This window comes from Neolamprologus brichardi, chromosome 3 (genome assembly GCF_056152115.1).
Source record: "Neolamprologus brichardi isolate AB-2024 chromosome 3, ASM5615211v1, whole genome shotgun sequence".
NCBI lineage: Eukaryota > Metazoa > Chordata > Actinopteri > Cichliformes > Cichlidae > Neolamprologus > Neolamprologus brichardi.
The window spans coordinates 55,060,258-55,082,808 of record NC_142106.1 but is presented as its reverse complement, the minus strand read 5'-3'; the positions used below and the strand labels follow the sequence as shown (position 1 = coordinate 55,082,808).

At 43.9% G+C, this 22,551-nt stretch overlaps 5 protein-coding genes across 5 annotated transcripts; 4 read left to right on the top strand and 1 right to left on the bottom strand.

Moving 5' to 3' along the window:
- Positions 1–4,619: 4,619 nt before the first annotated feature.
- Positions 4,620–6,947, top strand: LOC148105883 (focadhesin-like). Its single transcript, XM_087838407.1, has 3 exons — positions 4,620–4,898; positions 4,991–5,118; positions 6,881–6,947. Exons 1-3 carry the CDS (start codon positions 4,830–4,832, stop codon positions 6,945–6,947), a joined length of 264 nt encoding a protein of 87 aa, XP_087694533.1. The 5' UTR covers positions 4,620–4,829.
- A 253-nt stretch (positions 6,948–7,200) lies between these two features.
- Positions 7,201–11,999, top strand: LOC148105882 (focadhesin-like). Its single transcript, XM_087838406.1, has 3 exons — positions 7,201–7,338; positions 7,453–7,587; positions 11,695–11,999. Exons 1-3 carry the CDS (start codon positions 7,201–7,203, stop codon positions 11,785–11,787), a joined length of 366 nt encoding a protein of 121 aa, XP_087694532.1. The 3' UTR covers positions 11,788–11,999.
- Positions 12,000–12,152: 153 nt separating this feature from the next.
- LOC148105881 (focadhesin-like) lies at positions 12,153–13,011 on the top strand. Its single transcript, XM_087838405.1, has 4 exons — positions 12,153–12,161; positions 12,360–12,479; positions 12,556–12,678; positions 12,783–13,011. The coding sequence occupies exons 1-4, from the start codon at positions 12,153–12,155 to the stop codon at positions 12,966–12,968; spliced, it is 438 nt and encodes a 145-aa protein (XP_087694531.1). The 3' UTR covers positions 12,969–13,011.
- A 273-nt stretch (positions 13,012–13,284) lies between these two features.
- Positions 13,285–16,181, top strand: LOC148105880 (focadhesin-like). Its single transcript, XM_087839028.1, has 5 exons — positions 13,285–13,349; positions 13,467–13,564; positions 13,794–14,045; positions 14,136–14,211; positions 15,964–16,181. Exons 1-5 carry the CDS (start codon positions 13,310–13,312, stop codon positions 16,035–16,037), a joined length of 540 nt encoding a protein of 179 aa, XP_087695154.1. The 5' UTR covers positions 13,285–13,309; the 3' UTR covers positions 16,038–16,181.
- On the bottom strand, positions 16,056–18,456 carry LOC148105879 (very-long-chain (3R)-3-hydroxyacyl-CoA dehydratase 4-like). The gene is made up of 3 exons (XM_087839044.1): positions 18,369–18,456; positions 17,891–18,022; positions 16,056–16,345 (listed from the first exon to the last, which is right to left on the bottom strand). The coding sequence occupies exons 1-3, from the start codon at positions 18,448–18,450 to the stop codon at positions 16,269–16,271; spliced, it is 291 nt and encodes a 96-aa protein (XP_087695170.1). The 5' UTR covers positions 18,451–18,456; the 3' UTR covers positions 16,056–16,268.
- Positions 18,457–22,551: the final 4,095 nt, after the last annotated feature.

The following is a 22,551-nucleotide window of genomic DNA, read 5'->3' as shown; positions in this document are numbered from 1 at the left end:
TGAACATCTAATAAAGACACTGAGGCTGAAGTTGGGCTTCTCTTCCAGGAACAGATCATGTTTCACAGGAAAAAGCTTGTTGCTGCCACCTTTTTTTTACCTGCCCTGGATTACAGTGACATGATTTATATGAATGACTCTGCTCGCTCTCTTCATCTGTTGGATTTTGTCCATCATGGGGCATTAAGATTTATAACTGTCTGTAAACCTTTAACACACCACTGTACTCTGTGTTCTCTGGTTAACTGGTCCTCATTGGTCTTACACAGGATGGTCCATTAGTATCATTTTATCTATAAATCTGTTTCTGGTTTACTGCCTCCTATTTATCAGAGTACATGTTAGGCAAACAGTTTAGTCATAGCCTGCAGTCTCAGGACATCATTACATTCACTGTTCCATCAGTTCATGCAGAGCTTGGGAAGAAGGCGTTCTCCTTTTCTGCTCCGTCTTCATGGAAAACATAAGCTAAGGATTTAAGGCTCTCAGTTGATTTCACTTGCAGACTTCAAAAGACGTACACATGTTTTTGTGAAACCATCTCTGGGAACTTGTTCTCGTTTTTAATATGACTGAGTACATTACACAAACTTTTCTTTTATTGTTGTAATTTTAATATGTTTGTCTGGAACAGGTCTCTCTTGTAAATGAGACATTGAGTCTCAATGAGCCGACCTGTATAAATAAAGCTTCAATTACAAAGTCCTTTGTTTAAAAGTTCCTGCAGCTGCCAGTGGGAGGTGCTGTGGCTCTATCGGTTGCTGAGCCTTTATATTGTTAGTTAGAAACTACAAATATAATGGCTCACTGTATTTCAGAATCAGAGAAACTTTATTAATCCAGGAGGGAAACTGAGTTGTCATAGCAGCAAATATACAAGAAACAACAAGCACTCATAAAGTGAGTGTAGAAACAGAGTTATGATGGATAAATATTCAGATAAATAGAGAAATATAGGTATAAATATACATACCAGTATTAAAAGGACAAGTTTCAATAAACCTTGGACACACACAATTAACAGGAATAACATCCCCCACTAATCTGCCAACACGGACGATGATGCAATTCTACACTGCAATCATTGAGTCCATCCTCACCTCCTCCATCACCGTGTGGTACACTGGAGCCACTATCAGGGACAAACAGAGACTGCAGCGTGTTGTGCGCTCCTCTGAGAAGGTGATTGGCTGCAGACTCTCATCTCTGCAGGACCTGTACACCTCCAGGACACTGGGGCGTGCAGCTCGGATCACAGCTGACCCTTCTCACCCTGGACACAGTCTGTTTGACTTGCTCCCCTCAGGCATGAGGCTCCGGTCCATTCGCACCAGAACCTCTCGCCATAAGAACAGTTTCTTCCCTTCTGCTGTTGGACTCATGAACAATAACCGTATGACTGTTCCCACCACTAACACATGACCTACGCTGTGTTCACTGCATCATTCCATGTTTGGCACTGATCACCACATGCACTCATGTTTATATCTATCTACTTAGCACTTTTAATTCTTATGTTTATTTTTATGTCTATTTAAGCGTTATATGACAGTATGATTGCACTAAGTACCGCAGCAATTTCCTAATGTTGGAAACCTGCTCAACATTTGGCAATAAAACCCTTTCTGATTTCTGATTTTCTAAACCAATTTCTAAATCAAATTAATGATGTTCCTTTCAATAAACCTTGGACACACACAATTAACAGGAGTAACATCCCCCACTAATCTGCCTGTTAAACCTAACTAACTCAGCCTAGTCTTCCGTACATACTGGCGATGGGTATTTATGTACCTCCATACCGTCAGCTGTGAGGAAGACAAACTGTCTTAAACACAAACTGCGGCGGTACTCCCAAGCCAATGGCTTCAGCCGCCTGATGCACAATAACTAGAAAGCAAATCAGTAGACTAGAAACGCCTAATGCAGGTGAAACTGCTGAAACCTAACAGGGGGAATAAGACTCCTGATTGAAACCAGCTGTGTGAAGCCACAGGCTTACTCTAAAAGGCAACAGCGAACCATAAAACTCTCACCAATAAAACTATATATAAATAATCCAATAAAACCTACAAACTCTTCTGTTGACAAGTTGTTGTGGCTCCTCCAGCAAACGGCCGCAGCAGGCTAAACATGAGGACGCTGATGACAACAACAAGAAACACATGAGATGCACTTCTGCACTATTTGCTCCTTTAATTCCACATGTTACTGTCCACTATACAAATCAGCACATCAAACTATTAAACAAATGCAAAGACTGCACAAACACAATGACTGCAACTCACAAAGAATGACACCAATTACTACACCAAACTTCAACATCGGCCTATGGCATCAATTAGTGCATAAAACATACATCAAGTTACAGTCAAAAATGCATCAAAATGACTCAAGCTGGGGTCAACAGGTTTCCCCTCGTGCTCACCCGACCTTTCTGCTCATCAGGTGCGGTGAACAGATGAGTGCAACCACATTTATCACCTAACACGCCCACGAGTCATGCCCCACACCCGTGCACCAATACAAGGTGTGCATTTAAACCAACCCTCTTAATCCAAAACAAAAAGGAACAACTCATATGGCTCCTACACTTGTGCTCAAGAACTCAGTCCTATATTTGAGGTTATTCTGAATAAATCGTTCATGCCCTCTCTTTGGAAAGAAGCTGTTGTGGTTCCTGGTCCTAAATCTAGTCGTCCAAAAGTTCTAAACAACTTCAGGCCTGCTGCCCTCAACTCAGTCTTTGAAAAAATCATCAGAAATGTGATTATGGAAGACACTGAACTTCAGCTTGATTCAATGCAGATTGCACATAAGCCCAATAGAGGAGTGGAGGACGCGCTGTTGATTCTACTTCACCTGATTGTCAAACATGTAGTGAGTAAAGCACTTCAGTTCATCGATTTCTCTTCTGCTTTCAATAACACAGCCCCAGATTTGAATCAAAAGACTTTTAGAACAGTTTGAAATCTGGACAAACCTGAGCAAGTGCAGTCATATAAATATCTTGGGGCCATTGAGTCTGTTTTATCATGAGAATGATGCAGGACAAAGTCTTATAAAAGCAGCTTTGTCCCTGCTGCCGTCACTAAACTTAATAACTAATAACTGTTTTTCTGATTTGATTCATCTCGTCTAATTTCCAAATATGTGTCTGTCAGGTTTAAATCGATGTGTGTGTTTGTGAAGGGATGACAAATGCTATTATTTTTCTGTAAAGCAAATTTACCTAAAAGTAAAGTAACCTTGATATGTCAGGATGTAGCTGTCCCACCCAAAAACGTCATCCAGCCCTGAAACATCGGTACTGTTCAAGGCAGCATTGCTGTCCACACGTCCATCAGAGTGTTAGAGGTGGCTGTCACGGATGTTGCAGTCTGCTCTCTGTTTCCATGAAACAACCACACTTGAAATGATCATTAAAGCTACCTGTACTAAAGGAAGCTGAGAACATGGCAGATGTGGGACTGACTGTGATCAGACTGTGACGATTGTTCTTGAGCAGATCTACAGGTCAGCTGTTCCACATCATGTTTCTAGGATGGAGCCGTTTGGAATAATGCCGCCCTCTGCTGGACAGATATCGTGTTGTCCCTGAGTCCTTCTGATCCTCAGCACTTTCTATCAGGAGACAACGCACCCAGGTCCCATTTGACGTTGTTCACTTGATGTTCTGAAGCCCAGTACGGACCTTAACACGGGCCCCATTTGGACATATTAGATTAACTGTTTTTTAAGACCAGTTTCTTAAATTACATGACGGTGTGATTTTTATTTTGTGCTTTTAGTGCAGAGAGAGTCTCTGTGGAGGTTGGATGTTCTCCCCGTATAAAAGACATATAAAAGACAATTGAACAAAGGCTAACTAACATCTGGGCAATAAAACAGAATGGAATAGAGAATATTAGTATTTATACATATATAAAACTCTCTGTGACAACCTTTACAATGTTTTTGCAGGTGGAATGAGAGACATGAATAAAGTGCAATATGCAGTTAATGGAACAATGTGCATTGATGTTACAGATCGTGAAAAGTAGTGAAGTGAATTTGTTCATAACAAGCAAAAATCAAATACGTTTGAAACTGACCACTAAATGCTAACCAGAGGTGTCAAAAGTGCACATTCTTACTAAAGTTTAGATACCTTGGGGGTCTGACCGTTGTTGTAGTGCTAACAAAGTGCCAACGTAATCAGTGTAAGCAAACTAGATGATTCCTACAATTATATAATCATTAACGGCAAATTTAGACATGAAAGACTCTGTAACAACCTTTACGATCCACTTGCAAGGTTTCCACAGTCGATGATCCATGCAGGAACGTATTTCCACCTACTGTGGAGGTCACGTGTTTCCGGCTACTGTGGAGGTCCCAATATGGCGCTCCCCAGTGGCTGCAGCCAGATTTGTGTTGAGGTCGCAATATTAGCACCATTAGCAGGACACTGTGTGTGGCAAATGTTGGTAAATCAGTTTGTGCACATAACTGAAATGTTCCCCTCTCGATATTTAGCATTTTGACAAAGGAGCAAAGAGAAAGTCCCACGTCTTCCACACAGTTTTCTCTGTGTGAACACAGACAGTGTTTCTTGTACCCAGTTTGTAGGAGCTGGGATTGGACCACAGCAGCCTCTGTGTGGGATAGATGCAGTGCTCTGTAGTATAAAGCACTCTGTCAGTGAGCTGGACTCTCCAAACCAGCAGTCATCGTCTAACATCTGCCTTCTTCAGCTGTAACCGTGTGTTTCTCTTGTAAACTTGGCTCTGATCATATGTGCTGTAATATTCCAGCTTTGCTTCCCGATCGTGCTGCACAGTCTGCACATGCTGGCCGGCTCCCCCAAGCTGAGAGCAGTGGGACTGCGCCTCATGACCGCTCTGTGGAAGAAACAGGTTTGCAATAATAATGCATTACTATAAATGTCATATTCATGTGTTCAAAGCTTCTGTTTGTCTTTGTGTGCTGCTTTGGTCATGTCTGTAAGGACCGGGTCTACCCAGAGCTGCAGCGTCTAATGAGCCAGCAGGACAGCAGGGTGGTGCTGGGGAGGGACACCCAGTGGGAGCAGATCCTGGCCAGGGCTGCCTGTGTCAGGGACATCTGCAGAGAGAGGTGGGTCCTCCCATACTTACAGAAACAGTGGGCACTTCCTACATTCACTGGTTCATTCATTCAGTGGACTTTGCATGCACAGTGCAGACAGTGTGAGCTTCCAACACCAGGACTCTTCATCTTCCCTTCTGATGAGTAATAATCACTGACTGGACTCTTCATAGATGTTTCTGCTCAACAAGCTGATAAAAGTTCAGAAAAATCTTTGTTTTTTCAGTCACATCAACTTTGCTTGTTAAGATAAATGAATGCACTTTGTAGCTTTGCAGTGAATGAAGCCTCAGCTCGACGCTCCACTGAGTCCCTGTTTCTCCAAAAATCAGCAGGAGTCCAGTTTTAAATCTTTCAGAGCAGCTACACGTGACTGAATCCAGAAGGAAGTCTTACAAAGTTCATTTCAAACAGAGAGACTGAGAGGCAGCTAACTTCCTGTCTCTGCCAGACTATCAAAATAAAAGCATACATTTGAAGCAAAAGAAATCAAACTATGATTATGTCAGTGTGTAAGCATTGCTTCCCATATAATCAGTGTTGGTCAAGTTACTTGAAAAAAGTAATCAGTAATTAATTACTGATTACTTCCCCAAAAAAGTAATCCCGTTACTTTACTGATTACTTATTTTCAAAAGTAATTAATTACTTAGTTACTTAGTTACTTTTTAAAAACATGATTTACAACCTGAATAGGTGATAAAGCGATAGATCTTTCAGCCCAATTCTACTTTTTCTACATAATCCATCATACAAAATGTAATCAAATGGAAAAGTCTCTTTTTAAAACTTGTTTTGTTAGTTTTAATCTTTTAACTTTATGCATGAAGCAAAATTTTAATTATATGCACCATTCTCTGACTGGAAGAAATTAGTTTAACATTTAAACCTATTTTCTGCACATTCCAGCACATAATATATATATATATATATATATATATATATATATATATATATATATTTGTGTTTACACTCACGCTTTCAGATGCAAGTAAAACACAGCAGAAAATAAATAAAGTCAAAGACTAGTGGTCCTTTTGCTCTATTTTCACCTGTAAAGCAGGAGTAGAGTAGGCGGAGGTTTATCCTGGTGCAGGTGTGCCGCAGCGGTCAGTGGAAGGATACGGCAGTTTCTCTGTGAGTTTCTCATTACGTCGTAGCTACTCGGTTTTTTTCGCTGTAAAAAGAAGTTTTCTTCCCACGCACAGCGGACACTAATGTTTTTGTCACTTTTTACGAATCAAACTCAAAGTAAGGTCAGTACTTCCACGCTTTAAACGCTGCACGCTCATACTCTCTCCCGCACTTGATATATGATCCATTGTTGATCTGCACACAGCTGTTGTCACGAACGTCACACTCGCTTACGTCACTGTCATGAGACATTCTCGCAAGAAAATCACGGTTTTAGTAACGCAGTAACGCAGCGTTCCTACGGGAAAGTAACGGTAATCTAATTACCGTTTTTGCAATAGTAATCCCTTACTTTACTCGTTACTTGAAAAAAGTAATCGGATTACAGTAACGCGTTACTGCCCATCTCTGCATATAATACAACTCTAAGCAAGTGAGCCATAACTTCATACTTTTAACCTTCAACCCAAAAACTATGTTGATCATATAAACTCCACAAACTGCATCCAGGCTCCTGCACACGTCCTTTACATGTTAGCTGTTAGCTAATGCTTGTCAGTGTTTGTGAACTGGCCTTTATGTGTGTTGATGAAATAAAACAATGATTTTATTTGATTATTTCCTTTGTTGTAACCAGCTGGTGCACACTGCTCATCGTCCCGGGGCCTGTTACACCTGCTAACATGTACATGCAGCTTTGTTAGCATTAGTGAAAACCTGGGAAACCCTCTGGATGGATGCTACAGTACAAATTTAGCAAATCATTGAGCTGTTTCTTGTTTTCACAAATGCTTACGTTTGCTTTTATTGTAAAACATTTGCAGCCAGAAGAGTTTGCAATGATAAGAAGCTGTGTTTGGCATTTACTTACTTACACGTGTCCTGGCACTTTTAATGCTTTTTAATAAAAATGGTAACAAAATGAGAAGAAACACATTTTCCACTTTGTCCACGCTGATGTGTGTGTTAACCAGGCCTTACCAGCATGCAGTGGTGGCTGCCATTTCACTCACTTTAAAACAGTGCAACAGACCAGACCTGGCAACCCCGGCTGCTCTCGTCCTGCAGGGACTACAGGAGCTGTGTCGAGCAGAGGTACCTCGTCTGTCTCCATTTGTCTCTTTAAATTCAGGAATCATCTTTTTTCTGCATCATAACTTTTGAATCTTTTCCAAAGTTCTGGTCTTAAAAGAAATGTTTCTTTCTCAGGTGGTGGATATTATCTCAGCATGGAGAACTGTTTGGCCTGAGCTCAGCTGTCACTCACAGCCAGAGGTGGTTCAAGCCATCGCTGAGCTTTTGGCTCTGGTGCCTCAGCTCACAGTTAAATCAGAGCAGTACGAGGTGCGTCGTAACGTTCATGTTCCTCTGTGTTGAGGAGCTAACAGAGTGACACAGGAACTCCACCAGGTTCTGTTTTTCTCTGTGGTTCTGTCTGTAAACAGGACTCTCACCAGCTGTTTGTATCACCTCACTGTAGAGTCACATCTCTACATCACTGTGTTTGGTAGCTAAAGTTAGCACATCAATGTAAAGTTGTGTAGAAGCACAAAGTACAGACGTGTGAGGGTCCAGTCCTCAGAGTCCTGTTCTGCTCGGACTTCACAGTAACTAATAAATGGATCAGCGAGTGTGAGCCTCTTTTTAAAAACAGACGTTTTGGTAATTTGTTGCTCTGGAGGATTCAACACAGCAGCAGAGGCCGTCCCAGCAGATGAATCCTAGACCATGCAGTGCTGCTTGTTGGAAAGCTCTCCTCCTCTCTAACAATGATATGGCAGTACAGCTTAGGTTTGCAAAGTGGCATCTAAACAAACACAAGACCAAAGGCCAAAACCAAACATGGCGTATTAGCACAGGACGCCTGATAGGGATGCTTTTGGGTTGCAGCCACAGGACCTGTGCAGCACCTTGCAGTCACTGAGTCAGACACAAACTTCTCTGCTGTGTGAACTGAAGCTTAGAGAAAATCGCTTCATGCAAAATGCCAAAGATCCAGAGCACAGCAGCAACTTTCATATACATGAAAGCTAATTCTGGGTTTCATTAAGAGCGGCGTCCACCTTCACTGTGTTTGAAGGAAATGTCGTGCAGATCGTGCTTTAGGTCAGTGCAGCGATTTGGCTGAAAGAAAGTCTGCAGAAAACATAAGAAAAGGTTGGAAAACTCTGTTGATTCTAGTGTGTGTGTGTGTGTGTGTGTGTGTCTGTGTGTGTGTGTGTGTGTGTTAAATGTGCATTAAATTCACTTCTTATTTTTGTCATTAGAAATTAAAAGAAGAGGTGGTCAGCATTCTCTGGACTTATGCTCTGAGCGAGGTCTGTATATACTGTATCCACACACACAGCTGACATGATGACTCCTACATGCACAAATATGCTGTGATGTCACATAAGTTTCATCCTCTTGTAGGAAACAGAAACATGTGTCTGCACCTTTGTGTTGTAACTGGATCCAGAGGTGGCCAGCTGTGGCTACAGGGCTTTGGCAGCCTTTCCTGAAACAGATCACACCATCAACCACCTTCCTGAGGCAGTTAAGAGTCCTGCTCCACTCTCATAACAACATCAGAACAGTTTCTAACATATTAGCCAGATCATTTTGCAATGTTTCTTTATTAATTGTCCTCAGACGTTAGTCAGGTGTAACTATGAGGCACTAGTTAATGAGGAAGCTGATGTTTCAGTTACTTTAGCGTGTTCAGAAACGTCCCTATACGCCGCCGTGTGTCAGCTCTCTCTCCTCTCTGATTGGAAGGCCCGACCACCTGCAAAGCTCCCTGAAAACGAAGAAGATGAACAGAGTAAAGAAAAGGAGGAAGATGAGAAGGATCTCTCCGTCCCAGGCTCATCTTATGTGAAGCTGATGACTCTCACCACCTCGTCTGTTCTTCCAGGTAAACTGGAGCAGCCAACAAACCAACAGGTCGTATCCTGTCGTCCCGACAGAATAAACTGCTTCTAGAGATCCATCCAGGATCTACTCTCGAGACAATGAGTCTGGGACAACAGCAGGACCCGACATAATCCACGTCTACTGTTTAAGAAGCGTTCAGTGATCAGCGGTCTATAGATATGGGGAATGCTAAAGGCACGAACACAGGACTGAACCGTCCTGGCCATCAAACCACGGCCCGATAACTCGCCTCTCCACGACACAGGAGCTACTGAAGCTGTGGAGGCACATGAGCCAGTACATGAGCAAAACTCTGAAAAGCATTAGAAACAACACAAAAGCTCAGCTGCTGGTTCGTAGGGCTGCTATCGTGTCATTCTGACAGTACAAGAGCACTTAAGACTAGGCAGACCAACCTGACTCTATGCCCCATTCATGCACACTGACCTGCTTGTTACTGTGCTTCAGTGCACTGATAACATTCATCAGGAACTGTGGGAGACAGTACTGGAGTGTGCAGTGTCCCAGCTTCTGTCTGCAAAGGCTTCAATCCCCAAAGCCAGCTCATCACTAAGAGGTGATGTCATCAAATGTCATCCTGTAGATGACATCAAGCTGTATGGGAGGAGTCAGTGAGATCCACCTGGTGAGGCCAGCAGGATGAAGATCAGTCAGAGCCAAATCCGTGCAGATGCTGAAACAGATGCTGAGAAGCCCGATGAATGGTAGAAAGATCCAGATGCTTAGAGGTGAGCTGTGGTAGGAGGGAGTCTACCACGGCTGCAGACTGTGCAAAGGTGCTACGGACATTTTCCACCACGTAGTAGCAGGATGGAAGATGCAAGCTGGGATAGCATAAACTCAAAGCACAACCAGGAAGCTGTAGTGTATAGAAACACCCGCGCCACATGTGGACTAGAAGCCCCGTCGAGCCGGTAGTAGGAGTAAGGGTCGGGGGTGCTTCAACTTCCAGAGTAGCAGCGACTGGAGAACAAGAACAAAGTGGTCTTAGTGGCAGTAGGAGCGTTAGAGGCTGTAACCCTGAAAGCAGCTTCCAGGAGAGTGCAGTCCTGGGACCGCTAAGATACTTTAGGAACACATGTACGCTGCATGATGTTACAACATTTTTGTTTAGCACAACTGTTCATAACCATCAACATCACAGCTGTTTGAGCTGTTTGAGCTGCACAGAAACAGACATCAGGTGTTTGGTGTGTTTCCTGCTGGAGAGATCGTGGATCTGTCACATCTGCGTGTGATACTGAGTAATGCTGATGATGCATTGATGGTGTTTCTTTTATGTTCCCAGCCTTCGACCTCTTCTTGACGTCACTGGTGAGGCAGGAGATGAGTCAGATGCCGCGGGGAATCTACTTCTCAGCCCTGAGGGGGGGTAACCTCCGCTCAGACCAGGGTAAAACGGTGGCAGGGATCCCGTCGTTCATGCTCAAGACCTACGAGAAAAACAAGCAGCCTGGGCTGAAGCCAGGACTGGCAGGTGACCCAGTGACACCTCTCATTTAGTTGGTGTCAGTGATATCGACTGTGTGGTGTCGTTGAACGTCACTATGAACATGTTGCTGCTTTGCCTTTAAACTCTGTAAAATCTGTCAGTCAGCATATCAAAGTTGTGTTTCTTAAATTGGTGAGGAAGAGAGAATATGTGGAGCTACAGGAAGGGACGTCTTTCTGAGGAGAGGTTTGGAAGATGAAGATATTCTGCAGATTTAATCTGTTTGGTTCTCATAAAGCCAGGACATGGTGGAGATTTCAAACAGTGTGTCTGTACCAACACGTCACTGTTGGAAGCACCATTATAACTCAGCCTCTCTGTCTGTGGTGCAGCTGGGCTGCTTCTGTCGTACAGTCTGTCTGTGCAGAGCGATCGTGCTGGGAGACCCATCAGCCGCTTCCTCGTCAGCCGCAGTTACCAGCAGACGCTGACAGCCCTCGTTCATGAAGTACGTGTTGTCTTCTTCCATTGCTTTCTCTCTTGTTCTTTGTCGTGCACGCAGAGCTTGAAAGAGGAACTGTTTCCTTCTTCTGTGTTTTGGTGCACAGGTCAACATCCAGCCCTCTGAGTGGCACCGTGCCCTCCTCCTGCCACAGGCCTGGAGGGGCTTCATGAGCCGAGCTTTCTACGCCGTTATGGAGGTTTGTGCAGGTGTTACAGAAGCAGCACTGAGTGCTTCATAGAAATAAATGGTGTGGACAAAGAATTCAGCGACTAAAATGCACATCGTGAAGCGTGACTTCACCAGCTGGTAGTTCTGCCCTTTCCATGTGGCACCAGGACACAGTAAGACATACTGGGTGATGTGCAGCCTAACTGGAACCTACACAACACAAATGTCAGCCAGTCTGTCCTCCACAGGCCTCAGAGGCCTCTGACCTTACAGTAAAGGCCTCAGAGGCCTCTGATCTTACAGTTAAGTCCTCAGAGGCCTCTGATCTTACAGTAAAGGCCTCTGATCTTACAGTAAAGGCCTCTGATCTTACAGTAAAGGCCTCTGATCTTACAGTAAAGGCCTCTCAGGGTTTGGTTTCTGTTGGCAGGGTCGACGTGCTGAGTTAGAGATGCTCCAGAAACAAGGCAAAGAGGATCCACAGGAGCTGCAGTACAAGCATCACTGTGCCTGGCTGTGGTGAGAACCACACTCATACTTGCTTGTATATGTGTAGACTGTGTGTATATAAATGGTAGTGCTTTTGTACAAGGTCTCTAATCTTACTGTAATGACTGTAGTGTGTGTGTTTCCCTGCTGTGTGGACCAAACTTTACATCAACACTTTGTGGTAACACCTGCACTATGTAGCCAAAATAACTGGTTCTGAACCAGCAACCTCCTGACCAGTAGACGACCTGCTCTCCCTCCTGACCATGAAGAAAGTGAATCATGGTTTTCAGGCTGTCAGTCACAGGTGTATAAAGTCTGTGGCTCGCTGTCAGGAGCTTGATGCTGATGTGTGAACTTTGACCTATGACCTCGAAGCACTAAAATGTGTATCTTATGATGTTTACCGTACGATTGGAACAGATTCGGCTTCTATAAGCTGTGAAAACGTGTCGTCGTGACCTTGTAGAGCAAATAAAAAGTGTGTGACACAGATAAGCTTTGTTTACTGTCCAAGGTGGAGACGTTGCACGGCCAGTGTGGGGTGAAGGTTGAAAACTGTGCCGTATAAAGTTTTCACTGACCTTCACATGTGTGTGTGTGCAGGTGTTGGCGTACTCTGTGGCGTGTGTGAGCGTCTCAGCGTTCAGCGCAGGTCTTATTGACGCCGCCAAGGCCGAGGAGGTCACGGACACGCTGCGCAGCCTGACTGAGGAGAGCCAGCAGGTCAGTAGGAGAGCTGATGGGGTCATTCTGGCTCCAGCAGCTCTTTGTGGTTTCATTGATGACCCTGTGTCCCCAGACCCCGGGCTTCTCCCTGGCTCTGGGGTTAGCGGTCCACGGGCTGTCGGTGTGCGGCCACGGCAAAGCAGAGCACATCCACCCTCACCTGCTCGCAGCCTGGATCAGAATCTTACTGGCTGAGGTACAAAACCTCACTTTCTGCATCTCAGCCTAAATGTTCATGTAAACGATGTCCAATCACGTGAAAGGATGTTTGGGGTCCCAGCGCTGACCTTTGTGTTACAGGGCTGTCCCACCATGCAGCGGCTGGCTGCTGTCAACGGGCTGGTGGCGTTGGTGGGATCAGAGAGTTACCTCGTTCAGGTAAGACGCTGCAGCTTCATGTTATCACCTGCTGTTGTGTTTCTGAGGATGTCTTTGTGGTTTCAAGCATGTGGAGCCATAGATGATCGAGCTCATGTGACCCTGTAAGGTTTGAGGAATCACCATGGTTACCATAGGAACACACTGGCAAACCCAGTATTTAAAAAGATGTGACGGATGCAGATCTGTGTCTTCTGTGCAGCCATGTGAAGCGTCCCCGTGTTCATAAAGAGATACAAACACACCTTTAGTTGCAGCTGAAGTTAGCGACAGTGATGCTGATTCTCCTCTGATGCAGCTGAAGAGCGAGACGGAGCTCGTGTCCAAGCAGCTTCGTCTTAGCCTACCTGACCTCTCAGGGACGAGTGCCCCTCCTTAGTCTTAATGATGTCATTGCTGGTGTCCTCCGTGGTTGGCCGAGCCGCAGAGTGGGGTGGCTCCTCCTGCAGATGTTTTACCAGTGTCGCCTGGCAACCAGCATCAACACAGGTGAGACAGGAAGGCGTTCCTACTGCGTGGAAAGTGGATCTCTCCTGATCTAACAGACGACTGACACCTGTGTGTTTTACCATGATGGTTTTCATTTAGTCAGCATCTTTGTCACAGGCATCTCCAGACGGGTGGAGTGGCTCCTGGAGCTGATGGGACATATCCGAAATGTTGCCTACAGCGTAACAGACGTCCAGCGTGGAGACACCAGATCGGTATGTTTCTGAGTGACCGCCATGTGACTCCCACACATCCTCCTCTTCCTCCGAGCAGCTGAGCTTAGCTAAATGCTGGTCCACCATGACGGTGCCGTGTTAACTACAGCGAGGCTGCTCTCGAGCATCAGCAGTAGAGCAAAGCTTGCTGCTGTTTGCTTCTTCTGTGTATCTGAGTTGGTGGAAGCAGATTCTGTGTCGTGTGTTTCTAACTGAGTGTGCTCTGCAGGCCACCGACTTCCTGTTCCAGCTCTTTGCTGCTGCAGTAGTTTCCTGGAGTGACCACATCATGCCACTCCTCTTTGGCATCCGGGTCCAGTGGTTTCCATGGCAGCCAGACCCCAAGCCTCAGGCTCTAACACACGGCCTATATGGCGAGGAGTCGTCGGTGGACGGCGCCCTGTCCCGGTGCCTGTTAGCGATGTCCCACAGCCTCCCTCGGCTCCTGGACAAGGAGCCCTGGAGCAGCCAAACGCCCAAGGTCAGTGTTTGTGCTGTGAACTTTGACCTTTAGCTCAAATGTCACTCGTTGTAAACGTGCAGAAGGGATGACCCCGTGTGTGTGTCTCAGTTCATAGACTGGCTTCTCAGCATCATGGAAGCTCCTGACCAGAGCGTGTCAGCATCAACGGTCAGCACAGCCAGAGGTGAGCAAAGCAGCCTTTTTCCTACTTACACATTTCATAATATTTCACTCTGTTTGAACCACAGCAGTACACAGACTGTTGTCTCCATAAACTACTTCATGAAATCACATCGAAACAGTTTAATTAGATATAGATTATTATTATTACCATCCTTGTGCAGGTCTCATTGAAATTAAGACCTGGCCTGAGTTTTGTCAGGTTCTTACATCCTCGAGGTAAAAACGTCACTATAAAGCCAAAAGTACTCCCCTCTCCAAACCACTGAATGCAGGTGTTCAGTCACTGGTGGCCACAGGTGTATAAGCCCGAGCAGGTGTTTGTGCTGCTGATAGGATGGCACCTGAACACAAACTCCAGTTGAGGTGACAAAGTGGAAGCAACTGGGAACGACAGCGTCTCTGCTGTGAAGTGATGGGCCATCTAAAATCGAAGGGCGGGGACAGCCACAGCGTGCACTAAGCACTTTCTAACATTCATCCATGTTCAAGGATGGCTGGCGAGCAGACTGGGATCAAACCACCAACCTTCCTATTAGCAGATGGCCTGCTGAGCTGGAGCTGAGCTGTGCAGCGGTTTAAAGCACAGCAACAGCAGAGACCATGACTCAGACTTCATGTGACAATCGAAGCAGTGTGGGCGTGGTGGAGAGTTGTCCAAGTGTAAAGCTTGGAGGAGAGGGCGATTATGGTGTGGTATTTTACACAGCTTCGTGCGTCCAGCCAGGTTTGGTGTGGAAGAACTTGACCTCTGTGGGATGAGTTGGAGCGAGGACTCAGCCACACCTTCTGATCCAACATCAACCTGACCTGCTGAAGCTGTTATAGTTGCAAACTAAATCATATGTATTCAGGATGGAAAGTCAGAGAAGTTCACGTGTGTGAAGGTAGACGAGCGAACATGTTTGGCAATAGTGTATTTTCATAGGTTTCACTAAAGTGACCAGTACACCACCAGCTGTGGTTTCGTCTTTACTGGTTTTGCCCCAGAAGCTAAACCTTCGTGGTAAAGCCTGTATGTTCGGGTCTCCTTGTGAAATGCATCGTGTTTCATGGACTGGTTCTTATGCAGCACTGTTCTTCTCTGAGCGGTTTATACTCATCCACACACGGCTTTCTGTGCTTACATCGCACTGCTGTGGATGCAGATGTGTGTATTCAGGTTAGAAGCCTGAATTTCAGCTCAGACACATGCAGTTTGTAGTTTCTGCTGAAATATTTCTGTCAGTGATCACAGAGACAGAGCAGTCCAACCAATCATGGCCTCCAAGAACCTGGTTGTGTCGGAGCTCCACCCTCACCACGTCCCTCAGACAGGGTCGTTGGGCTGTTAGTTTCTCTGCACTGTTGCAGGTTATCTCACAATATCAAGTTACCACAGAGGGGACTGTTGTGATTCAGCTCTATATACACAAATGATGATGTTTGTTACCAGTAATTGTTTTTGGCCAAATGAGCTTCACATTCTGCTAACAGGCCTCATCTGTGGCAGTCTTTACATGAGAACTAATGCACCATGTTTATTGACACTCAGCTGACAGCACTGTTGGAAAAGAAGGTGTGGAAAGAGCAGGTGGTATTTTAAGAGAGGTTTACTCAAACATCAGTGTTCATACAGGCAGGATATGCTGAAAAAATGATCTGGTCTTCAGAGCAGCCATCTGATCTCTCTGATTTCTCTGATCTCTCTGATTTCTCTGATCTCTCTGATTTCTCTGATCTCTCTGATTTCTCTGATCTCTCTGATTTCTTTCAGCTGCTCTGTTGGCACTCAGGTCCTCTGCAGAGTTCAAGAAGAAAGCCGTGTGGACCAGAGCGTACGGCTGGTAGCCCAGAGGAGCCTCGGTGTCGTGCTCAGGCGTTGCTGCTCGTACACAAAGACACACACGGCTGCTGGTCTGAGCTGCTGTTTAATGTTAGACAGTAACTGTACTGTAGGAATCTGTGCTGTCAATAAAAGTGCAACAGAAATCATTTTGGGTCTAGAACATCCTTTTCTCTCTTTACAGCAGATCGTTAAATTCGACTTCATCCGTAACTCCAACGAGCTGTGACTTCATGTTACTTCCTCTTCCTGTTCCACTTCTCCAGGTGGTGGTGCCTCTCCTTCAGCAGCTGCCCGACTGTGAGCGAGGCTCCTGAAAACCAAGCAGTGTTTTATATCACAGTTACACTACAGTTACACCACAGTTACACAGTCACACTACAGTTACACAGTTACACTACAGTTACACAGTTACACTACAGTTACACTACAGTTACTGTACAGTTACACTACAGTTACACAGTTACACTACAGTTACTGTACAGTTACACTACAGTTACACTACAGTTACATCACAGTTACACTACAGTTACACTACAGTTACACTACAGTTACATCATAGTTACACTACAGTTACACTACAGTTACACAGTTACACTACAGTTACACAGTTACACAGTTACACCACAGTTACATTACAGTTACACCACAGTTACACCACAGTTACACTACAGTTACACCACAGTTACACCACAGTTACACTACAGTTACTGTACAGTTACTGTACAGTTACACCACAGTTACACTACAGTTACACAGTTACACTACAGTTACACAGTTACACCACAGTTACACAGTTACACCACAGTTACACAGTTACACCACAGTTACACTACAGTTACACTACAGTTACACAGTTACACCACAGTTACACTACAGTTACACCACAGTTACACAGTTACACCACAGTTACACTACAGTTACACCACAGTTACACAGTTACACCACAGTTACACCACAGTTACACTACAGTTACACTACAGTTACACAGTAACTTCATTCATGACACCAATTTAACATCCCCAGATAGAAGACCCTCCTCAGTGTTGTCACCACAGACCTGGTCAGAAAGCTCGGACACCAACTATGATGATATGACAGTGAGGCCTGTAACTGTTCTTCCTCAGGAAACTGTCACTCGTAGTTTTCCCAACAGTAACAAATCAGGAGAACCTGAGAACGTTTTGTGTTCTTTTCCTTCAGTCTGTTCTAGTTCAGCTGGATTTAGGTCGTGTTAGTGAAGCGACCGACCTTTGTGTCTAACATCTTTTTGTCTTAGTTAAGGTTCATCAGCCTCACAACGGCACGACTAACCGTCTCATTAACCCTCATCCAACCAGCATGTTTAACATACAAGGACGAGCGACTGAGGACCACAAGAGTTAAAAAACTAATAATGGTAACATATTTCTTAGTTCTGTAACGATTATGCAGTATCTAAAGAAAAAAGTAAAACTGTCTCTGCAACGTTGCAGTGGCCTATGCTGCAAGTCTGAAATGTATAGTTTAATCTATCTTACAGCTTTTATTAAGTTTAATCCACATTATTACTCAGAAAAACTCACTGGTATCAGAGCTTTCAGTCATTTTAAGTATCATTTGCACAGGGAAGTTGTGTGTAAATATGGACAGAATCAGATCAATGCCCACCAAAAGTGAGTCTGATTTATCGAGAAAAACTTTAACGTGGCTGCACGCAGAAGCTGAAACAACCAAAGCTAATGAAAGTAGTGGCCGACTGAAGACGACTGCAGTGACCATACATGTAAAGGAGGAGCTTGGACTCAAACAAACGTGCTCCTGTGCAGCACGTCCATCAGGTGACTGTAATGTCACAAAGGGTTGTTCTCCGTCTTACCAAGAATGAGGACAGGCAGGTAGAGCGCCAGCACCACGGGCAGGTGGCTGTTTGGAGCTGTCGTTGAGTTGAGTGGACACGACTGGGAGGCCGTTTGCTCAACATAAGGCAGCGCCTGATAGATGGTGGCAGCTGAGAGAGAAACAAAAAGGGGAAAAAACGCTTCACTTGCTGTGCTTTTACTTCATTCACTATCACAGTGTTATTGGCCTGTGTGTCGCTGATATACAGAACGTTCCTCCAGCACTTCTGCTTACAGCACAGAGGTTACTCACTGCAGCTGGAATGCACTGTGCTCATTTCCTGGCTTCATATCATCAGCTCTGCTTGGCTAACCCATTTCCTGTTGGCTCCCAACACTTCCCTTACACAACACTCTGACCACACAATGAACCTCGTAATGTTGAGAAGTCAAAGTACTTATGAGCTCAGCTTTCAGTGTGTTGGAATAAAAGATGGAAACTCGATGATTTAACACCTTCAACGATGACTGTGAGGATGTATAAGGGGATCCAGAGCATGTAGTGAGTCCACAGCATGGTGATGGACGGCTTCTCCATGACACACAGCAGCTTATTATTATCATTTTTATTATCATTATCATTATTATTATCATTTTTACTATATTATCATTTGTATTATTATTATTATCATTATTATTATTATTATCATTATTATTATCATTTTTATTATTATTATTATTATTATTATTATTATTATTATTATTATTATCATTTTTATTATTATTAGAGACATTGTTGAAGTTCTGCCTTCAGAACAGTCAGTCTGTCCACAACACTGGAACAAATGTGGATGTTTACACTTCAAATATTTCGATGTGAGTGTGTGTGCACGTTCGTGACCTTCTACTGATACACACATCATCATTGTTCATATTAGTATTATGTGTGTGTGTAAATATACGCTCCCTCCTCAGGCCTGGTGTTATGGTGCTCACCATGAATCAGAACACCAACGCCCGGGTCACGGGCCGGTGCATGAGTCGTTTGAGGCTCCGCTGTGACATTTGTGGTTTTCAGGGTTTTTATTGTTACTCTGTTTTTTTTCCTGTGTTATGAATAAATCTTTGGTACTGGTTTCATTTTGTTGTGTTTATCTGCAACACCTTAAAGGCTGGTCTGTGGTGCCAAAAAGGTTGGGGACCGCTGGTGTAAATAATGAAAACTCATTAAAGCTCCAGTCAGATATGCTTGGTTGCCCTGTTTTTTTTTTTTTTAATTGTCATTTTTTTCTATTTTTCTTGTTTGTTTGCACATCATTATTGTGTGCATATTGCATATGTAACATTATTTTTATTGTTAATATTATTATTAGATACCAAAGATACAATTTGATTAAAGGTTTTCCTGTCAAAATGTCAATAAAAATGCAATTACACGCGTAAACAATAGGATCAAAATACTCTTTTAAAAAGTCTGTTGATCAAATACTGATTTTTAAAACATTCTAGAGGAAAATAGAGATAAAATAATCTGAATACTAACAGTGATCTTGGATGATGATGGAGGCTTGAATGGATTATTCTGTTTCAATCAATAGGTTCATATCTATGACAATAATTTGATAAGTTTAACAGGTTGGTTTAGGCCTGGCAATACAGCAAATATTCACAAACTTTTGTTTTTGAAGAATGTTGATCTTTTTTGGGATGAAGCTATCTGGCAACATGACACAGCCCTTTAACCTCATCTGTATGTCTATCATGTGGCTATGGTACTGGGTTTTGGTTTGATGCATATGCAGGTTACAGCTGGGGAATGGCAGTATGTTGTGGATTGATTTGGCATGTTCAACCACTGTTACACCAAACTCTCTCACTTATAACATGATCAAGGCCTCTTACCCAGTGTCATGGATTTTCTGTAGTTTTGGGGACACAGGTCCAAAGTCTGAGGCAGTAAGTCAGAACAAAGAAGGCAATGATTCTAAAATGGGAGTTTACTCGTGTCATTGTATATATCCAGGAATATGTGCCTGAGGATAGTTGTCATGAAATCAATATTAAATCAAAGTATTCCTTAATTCCCACAGCTGGCATGAGTTCTCCAAAGCTGCCTGCTGTCTCAGGAGCTGTCTCCATAAAGAACCAGGGAGCGCTAACATGTTATGTTCTAAACTGATGAAGAAAATGTACATTAAACATAGTATAAACTTACTATGTTAAGTAATGTGAAGAGGATGCCTTTAGCTCCTATTGGGTTGGTTTCTTGATCAGTGCAATACAGAATCATTCATCTGGTTTGATGTAATGTCCTTAAAACACGTCAACATGAGGCTCTGTAGTCTGTGTGGCCTCCACATGCCTGTATGACCTCACTACAACACCTGGGCATGCTCCTGATGAAGTGGCAGATGGTCTCCTGATGGATCTCCTCCCAGACTCCAGGACTAAAGCATCTGCCAACTCCTGGACAGTCTGTGGTGCAGTTGGTGGATGGAGTGAGACATGATGTCCCAGATGTCCTCAAATGGATTCAGGTCTGGGGAATGGGCGGGCCAGTCCAAAGCATCAATGCCTTCGTCTTGCAGGAACTGCTGACACACTCCAGCCACATGAGGTCTAGCGTTGTCTTGCATTAGGAGGAACCCGGGGCCACCCGCACCAGCATATAGTCTCTCAAGGGGTCTGAGGATCTAATTTCAGCACCTAATGGCAGTCAGGCTACCTCTGCCAAGCACATGGAGGGCTGTGCAGTCCCCCAAAGAAATGCCACCCCACACCATTAGTGACCCACTGCCCAACCATTATGCTGGAGGATGTTTCAGGCAGCAGAAGGTTCTCCAATATGTCTCCAGACTCTGTCACAAGTACTTAGTGTGAACTTGCTTTCATCTGTGAAGAGCACAGGGCGTCAGTGGCAAAGTTGCCAATCTTGGTGTTCTCTGGCAAATGCCAAACATCCTGCACGGTGTTGGGCTGTAAGCACAACCCCCACCTGTGGACGTCGAGCCCTCATACCACCCTCATGGAGTCAGTATCTGACCGTTTGAACAGACGTGCATATTTGTGGCCTGCTGGAGGTCATTTTGCACAGCTCTGGCCTTTCTTTCCTACCCCACAGTACCTTTCCTTATCTTTTGTTTTCTACTCTTTTACTTAGTCTTTGATAACGGTTGTCTTTCTAGATAATTAATTTCATTTGTTCTGGGGCGAGTCACTGGCTCGGTGCATTCTGGGACTGTCAGTTCACCAGTGTGCTGGCATGCTTCTTAACAAACACACCACTACAGCAAACATCTCAGTTGTACTTGTTGATTTCTTCAACAAAACAATGAACAAAAAATGTCCTTGTGAGTGTGCTGCCTGGTGCTTATACATTTTGTGATAATTTGAGCATCCCATGAATTAAATGATGTTATTGTATCTGAACATGTACACTAGTCATTAAATTAGATGGGAAAGAATGATTCAGGGTAAACAACTGCACCAAGGGAATTCCATTTTTCTTCTCAACATGTAAAATGTCTGTTGATAAGCAATTTCTAAAACAGACATTATAAAAATCACATTAAACAGATGTGATTAACTTTTTATTTTACCAAACATAACATCAATGATGACACAATCAGTCTTCATCAGAAGTGCTCAAATCACTCTCAGGGGCATCGTCTGGAATGTCCTCCTCCTCCTCCGAGTCCATTTCCAGGAGTGGTTGGTGTCTGAGGATTCTCTTGTACACGTCCTTTACTTTGAGCATTTCAGCTTTCAGTTCACTTTGTTTTTTTAAACCAGGCTATGGAGTCCTTTCTGTGCATCCTCCGACATGCCAACAAGGGAGGCTGTAAAAAGAACAAAACTATTAAATAGAAGTAAAACAAAAACAAAAAAAACCTCACCTCATAAACACAAGGAATTAGGATCATGTAATTAAACTTTTTTTAAGGGAGAAGGCAGTGTTAGCTAGCAACCCAAATATAGGTAAAAGATCCAGTAAGACTTTAGCATCTGCTATTATTTTCAATCAATTCATCACCAAATGTATAAATAAATAAAAGATGTGCTTACAGTCTGAGGAGATTGTCCCCAACACCACAGATCGCATTCACAACACTGTCCAGTGATGCTGCATCTCCCTGCAAAGGATCATCTCCTCCTCTCTCAGGCGCCTCACAGCCATCACCTTCTCAAAGACCTTTCTCTTTGTCCGGAGGTCAGCAGCAGCTACAGTTTAACAACATCAGATGGGAAAACATAGTAGCACATTATGATTCAAGAACAAAACATTCAACTACTGCTCAGATACTGGGAGTTTGTTTAAAAAGGATATTTAGAAATCAAGAGCTTACGTTCACTTGTGCTCTGCCAGGGCCAAACGTCGGTCTGGATGAGGGCATCACTGGATACGATTTGCTTTGTTGGTTCAGCGAGCTTGTTGTAGTCGTCAACAGCAGCCGCCAAGCGTTTCTTCTCATCTAAGATGACCTTGCGAATTCTGTGTCGCCTCTTGTTGCTATCTGTAAATAATCATAAAAAAGGAACACCTTCACATAATGTATATATTTACATTTTAATCTACACTCATCAATTTGTTTGCTAGAACAACTCACATCCAGCTTAAACAAACCTGATCTGATTTTATTCTGTTTACAAAGTAGCTGTACAAGCTGTACAAACTGAGCATCAAACGGTCCATTTCAAA

Excerpts from the sequence above, each read along its gene's own strand:
- LOC148105879 (XM_087839044.1), bottom strand. The coding sequence starts at position 18,450 with ATGGAGAAGCCGTCCATCACCATGCTGTGGACTCACTACATGCTCTGG. Across the intron at positions 18,023-18,368 it reads CCTCACAGTCATCGTTGAAG|CTGCCACCATCTATCAGGCG; the intron begins GTGTTAAATCAT and ends TTTCTCTCTCAG. Across the intron at positions 16,346-17,890 it reads CCTGCCTGTCCTCATTCTTG|GAGCCTCGCTCACAGTCGGG; the intron begins GTAAGACGGAGA and ends CTTGGTTTTCAG.
- LOC148105880 (XM_087839028.1), top strand. The coding sequence starts at position 13,310 with ATGTTTTACCAGTGTCGCCTGGCAACCAGCATCAACACAG. Across the intron at positions 13,350-13,466 it reads GGCAACCAGCATCAACACAG|GCATCTCCAGACGGGTGGAG; the intron begins GTGAGACAGGAA and ends TCTTTGTCACAG. Across the intron at positions 13,565-13,793 it reads AGCGTGGAGACACCAGATCG|GCCACCGACTTCCTGTTCCA; the intron begins GTATGTTTCTGA and ends TGTGCTCTGCAG.
- LOC148105883 (XM_087838407.1), top strand. The coding sequence starts at position 4,830 with ATGCTGGCCGGCTCCCCCAAGCTGAGAGCAGTGGGACTGCGCCTCATG. Across the intron at positions 4,899-4,990 it reads CCGCTCTGTGGAAGAAACAG|GACCGGGTCTACCCAGAGCT; the intron begins GTTTGCAATAAT and ends CATGTCTGTAAG. Across the intron at positions 5,119-6,880 it reads AGGGACATCTGCAGAGAGAG|CTGGTGCACACTGCTCATCG; the intron begins GTGGGTCCTCCC and ends TGTTGTAACCAG.
- LOC148105882 (XM_087838406.1), top strand. The coding sequence starts at position 7,201 with ATGTGTGTGTTAACCAGGCCTTACCAGCATGCAGTGGTGGCTGCCATT. Across the intron at positions 7,339-7,452 it reads AGGAGCTGTGTCGAGCAGAG|GTGGTGGATATTATCTCAGC; the intron begins GTACCTCGTCTG and ends TTTCTTTCTCAG. Across the intron at positions 7,588-11,694 it reads TTAAATCAGAGCAGTACGAG|GGTCGACGTGCTGAGTTAGA; the intron begins GTGCGTCGTAAC and ends TTCTGTTGGCAG.
- LOC148105881 (XM_087838405.1), top strand. Across the intron at positions 12,480-12,555 it reads TGACTGAGGAGAGCCAGCAG|ACCCCGGGCTTCTCCCTGGC; the intron begins GTCAGTAGGAGA and ends CTGTGTCCCCAG. Across the intron at positions 12,679-12,782 it reads TCAGAATCTTACTGGCTGAG|GGCTGTCCCACCATGCAGCG; the intron begins GTACAAAACCTC and ends TTTGTGTTACAG.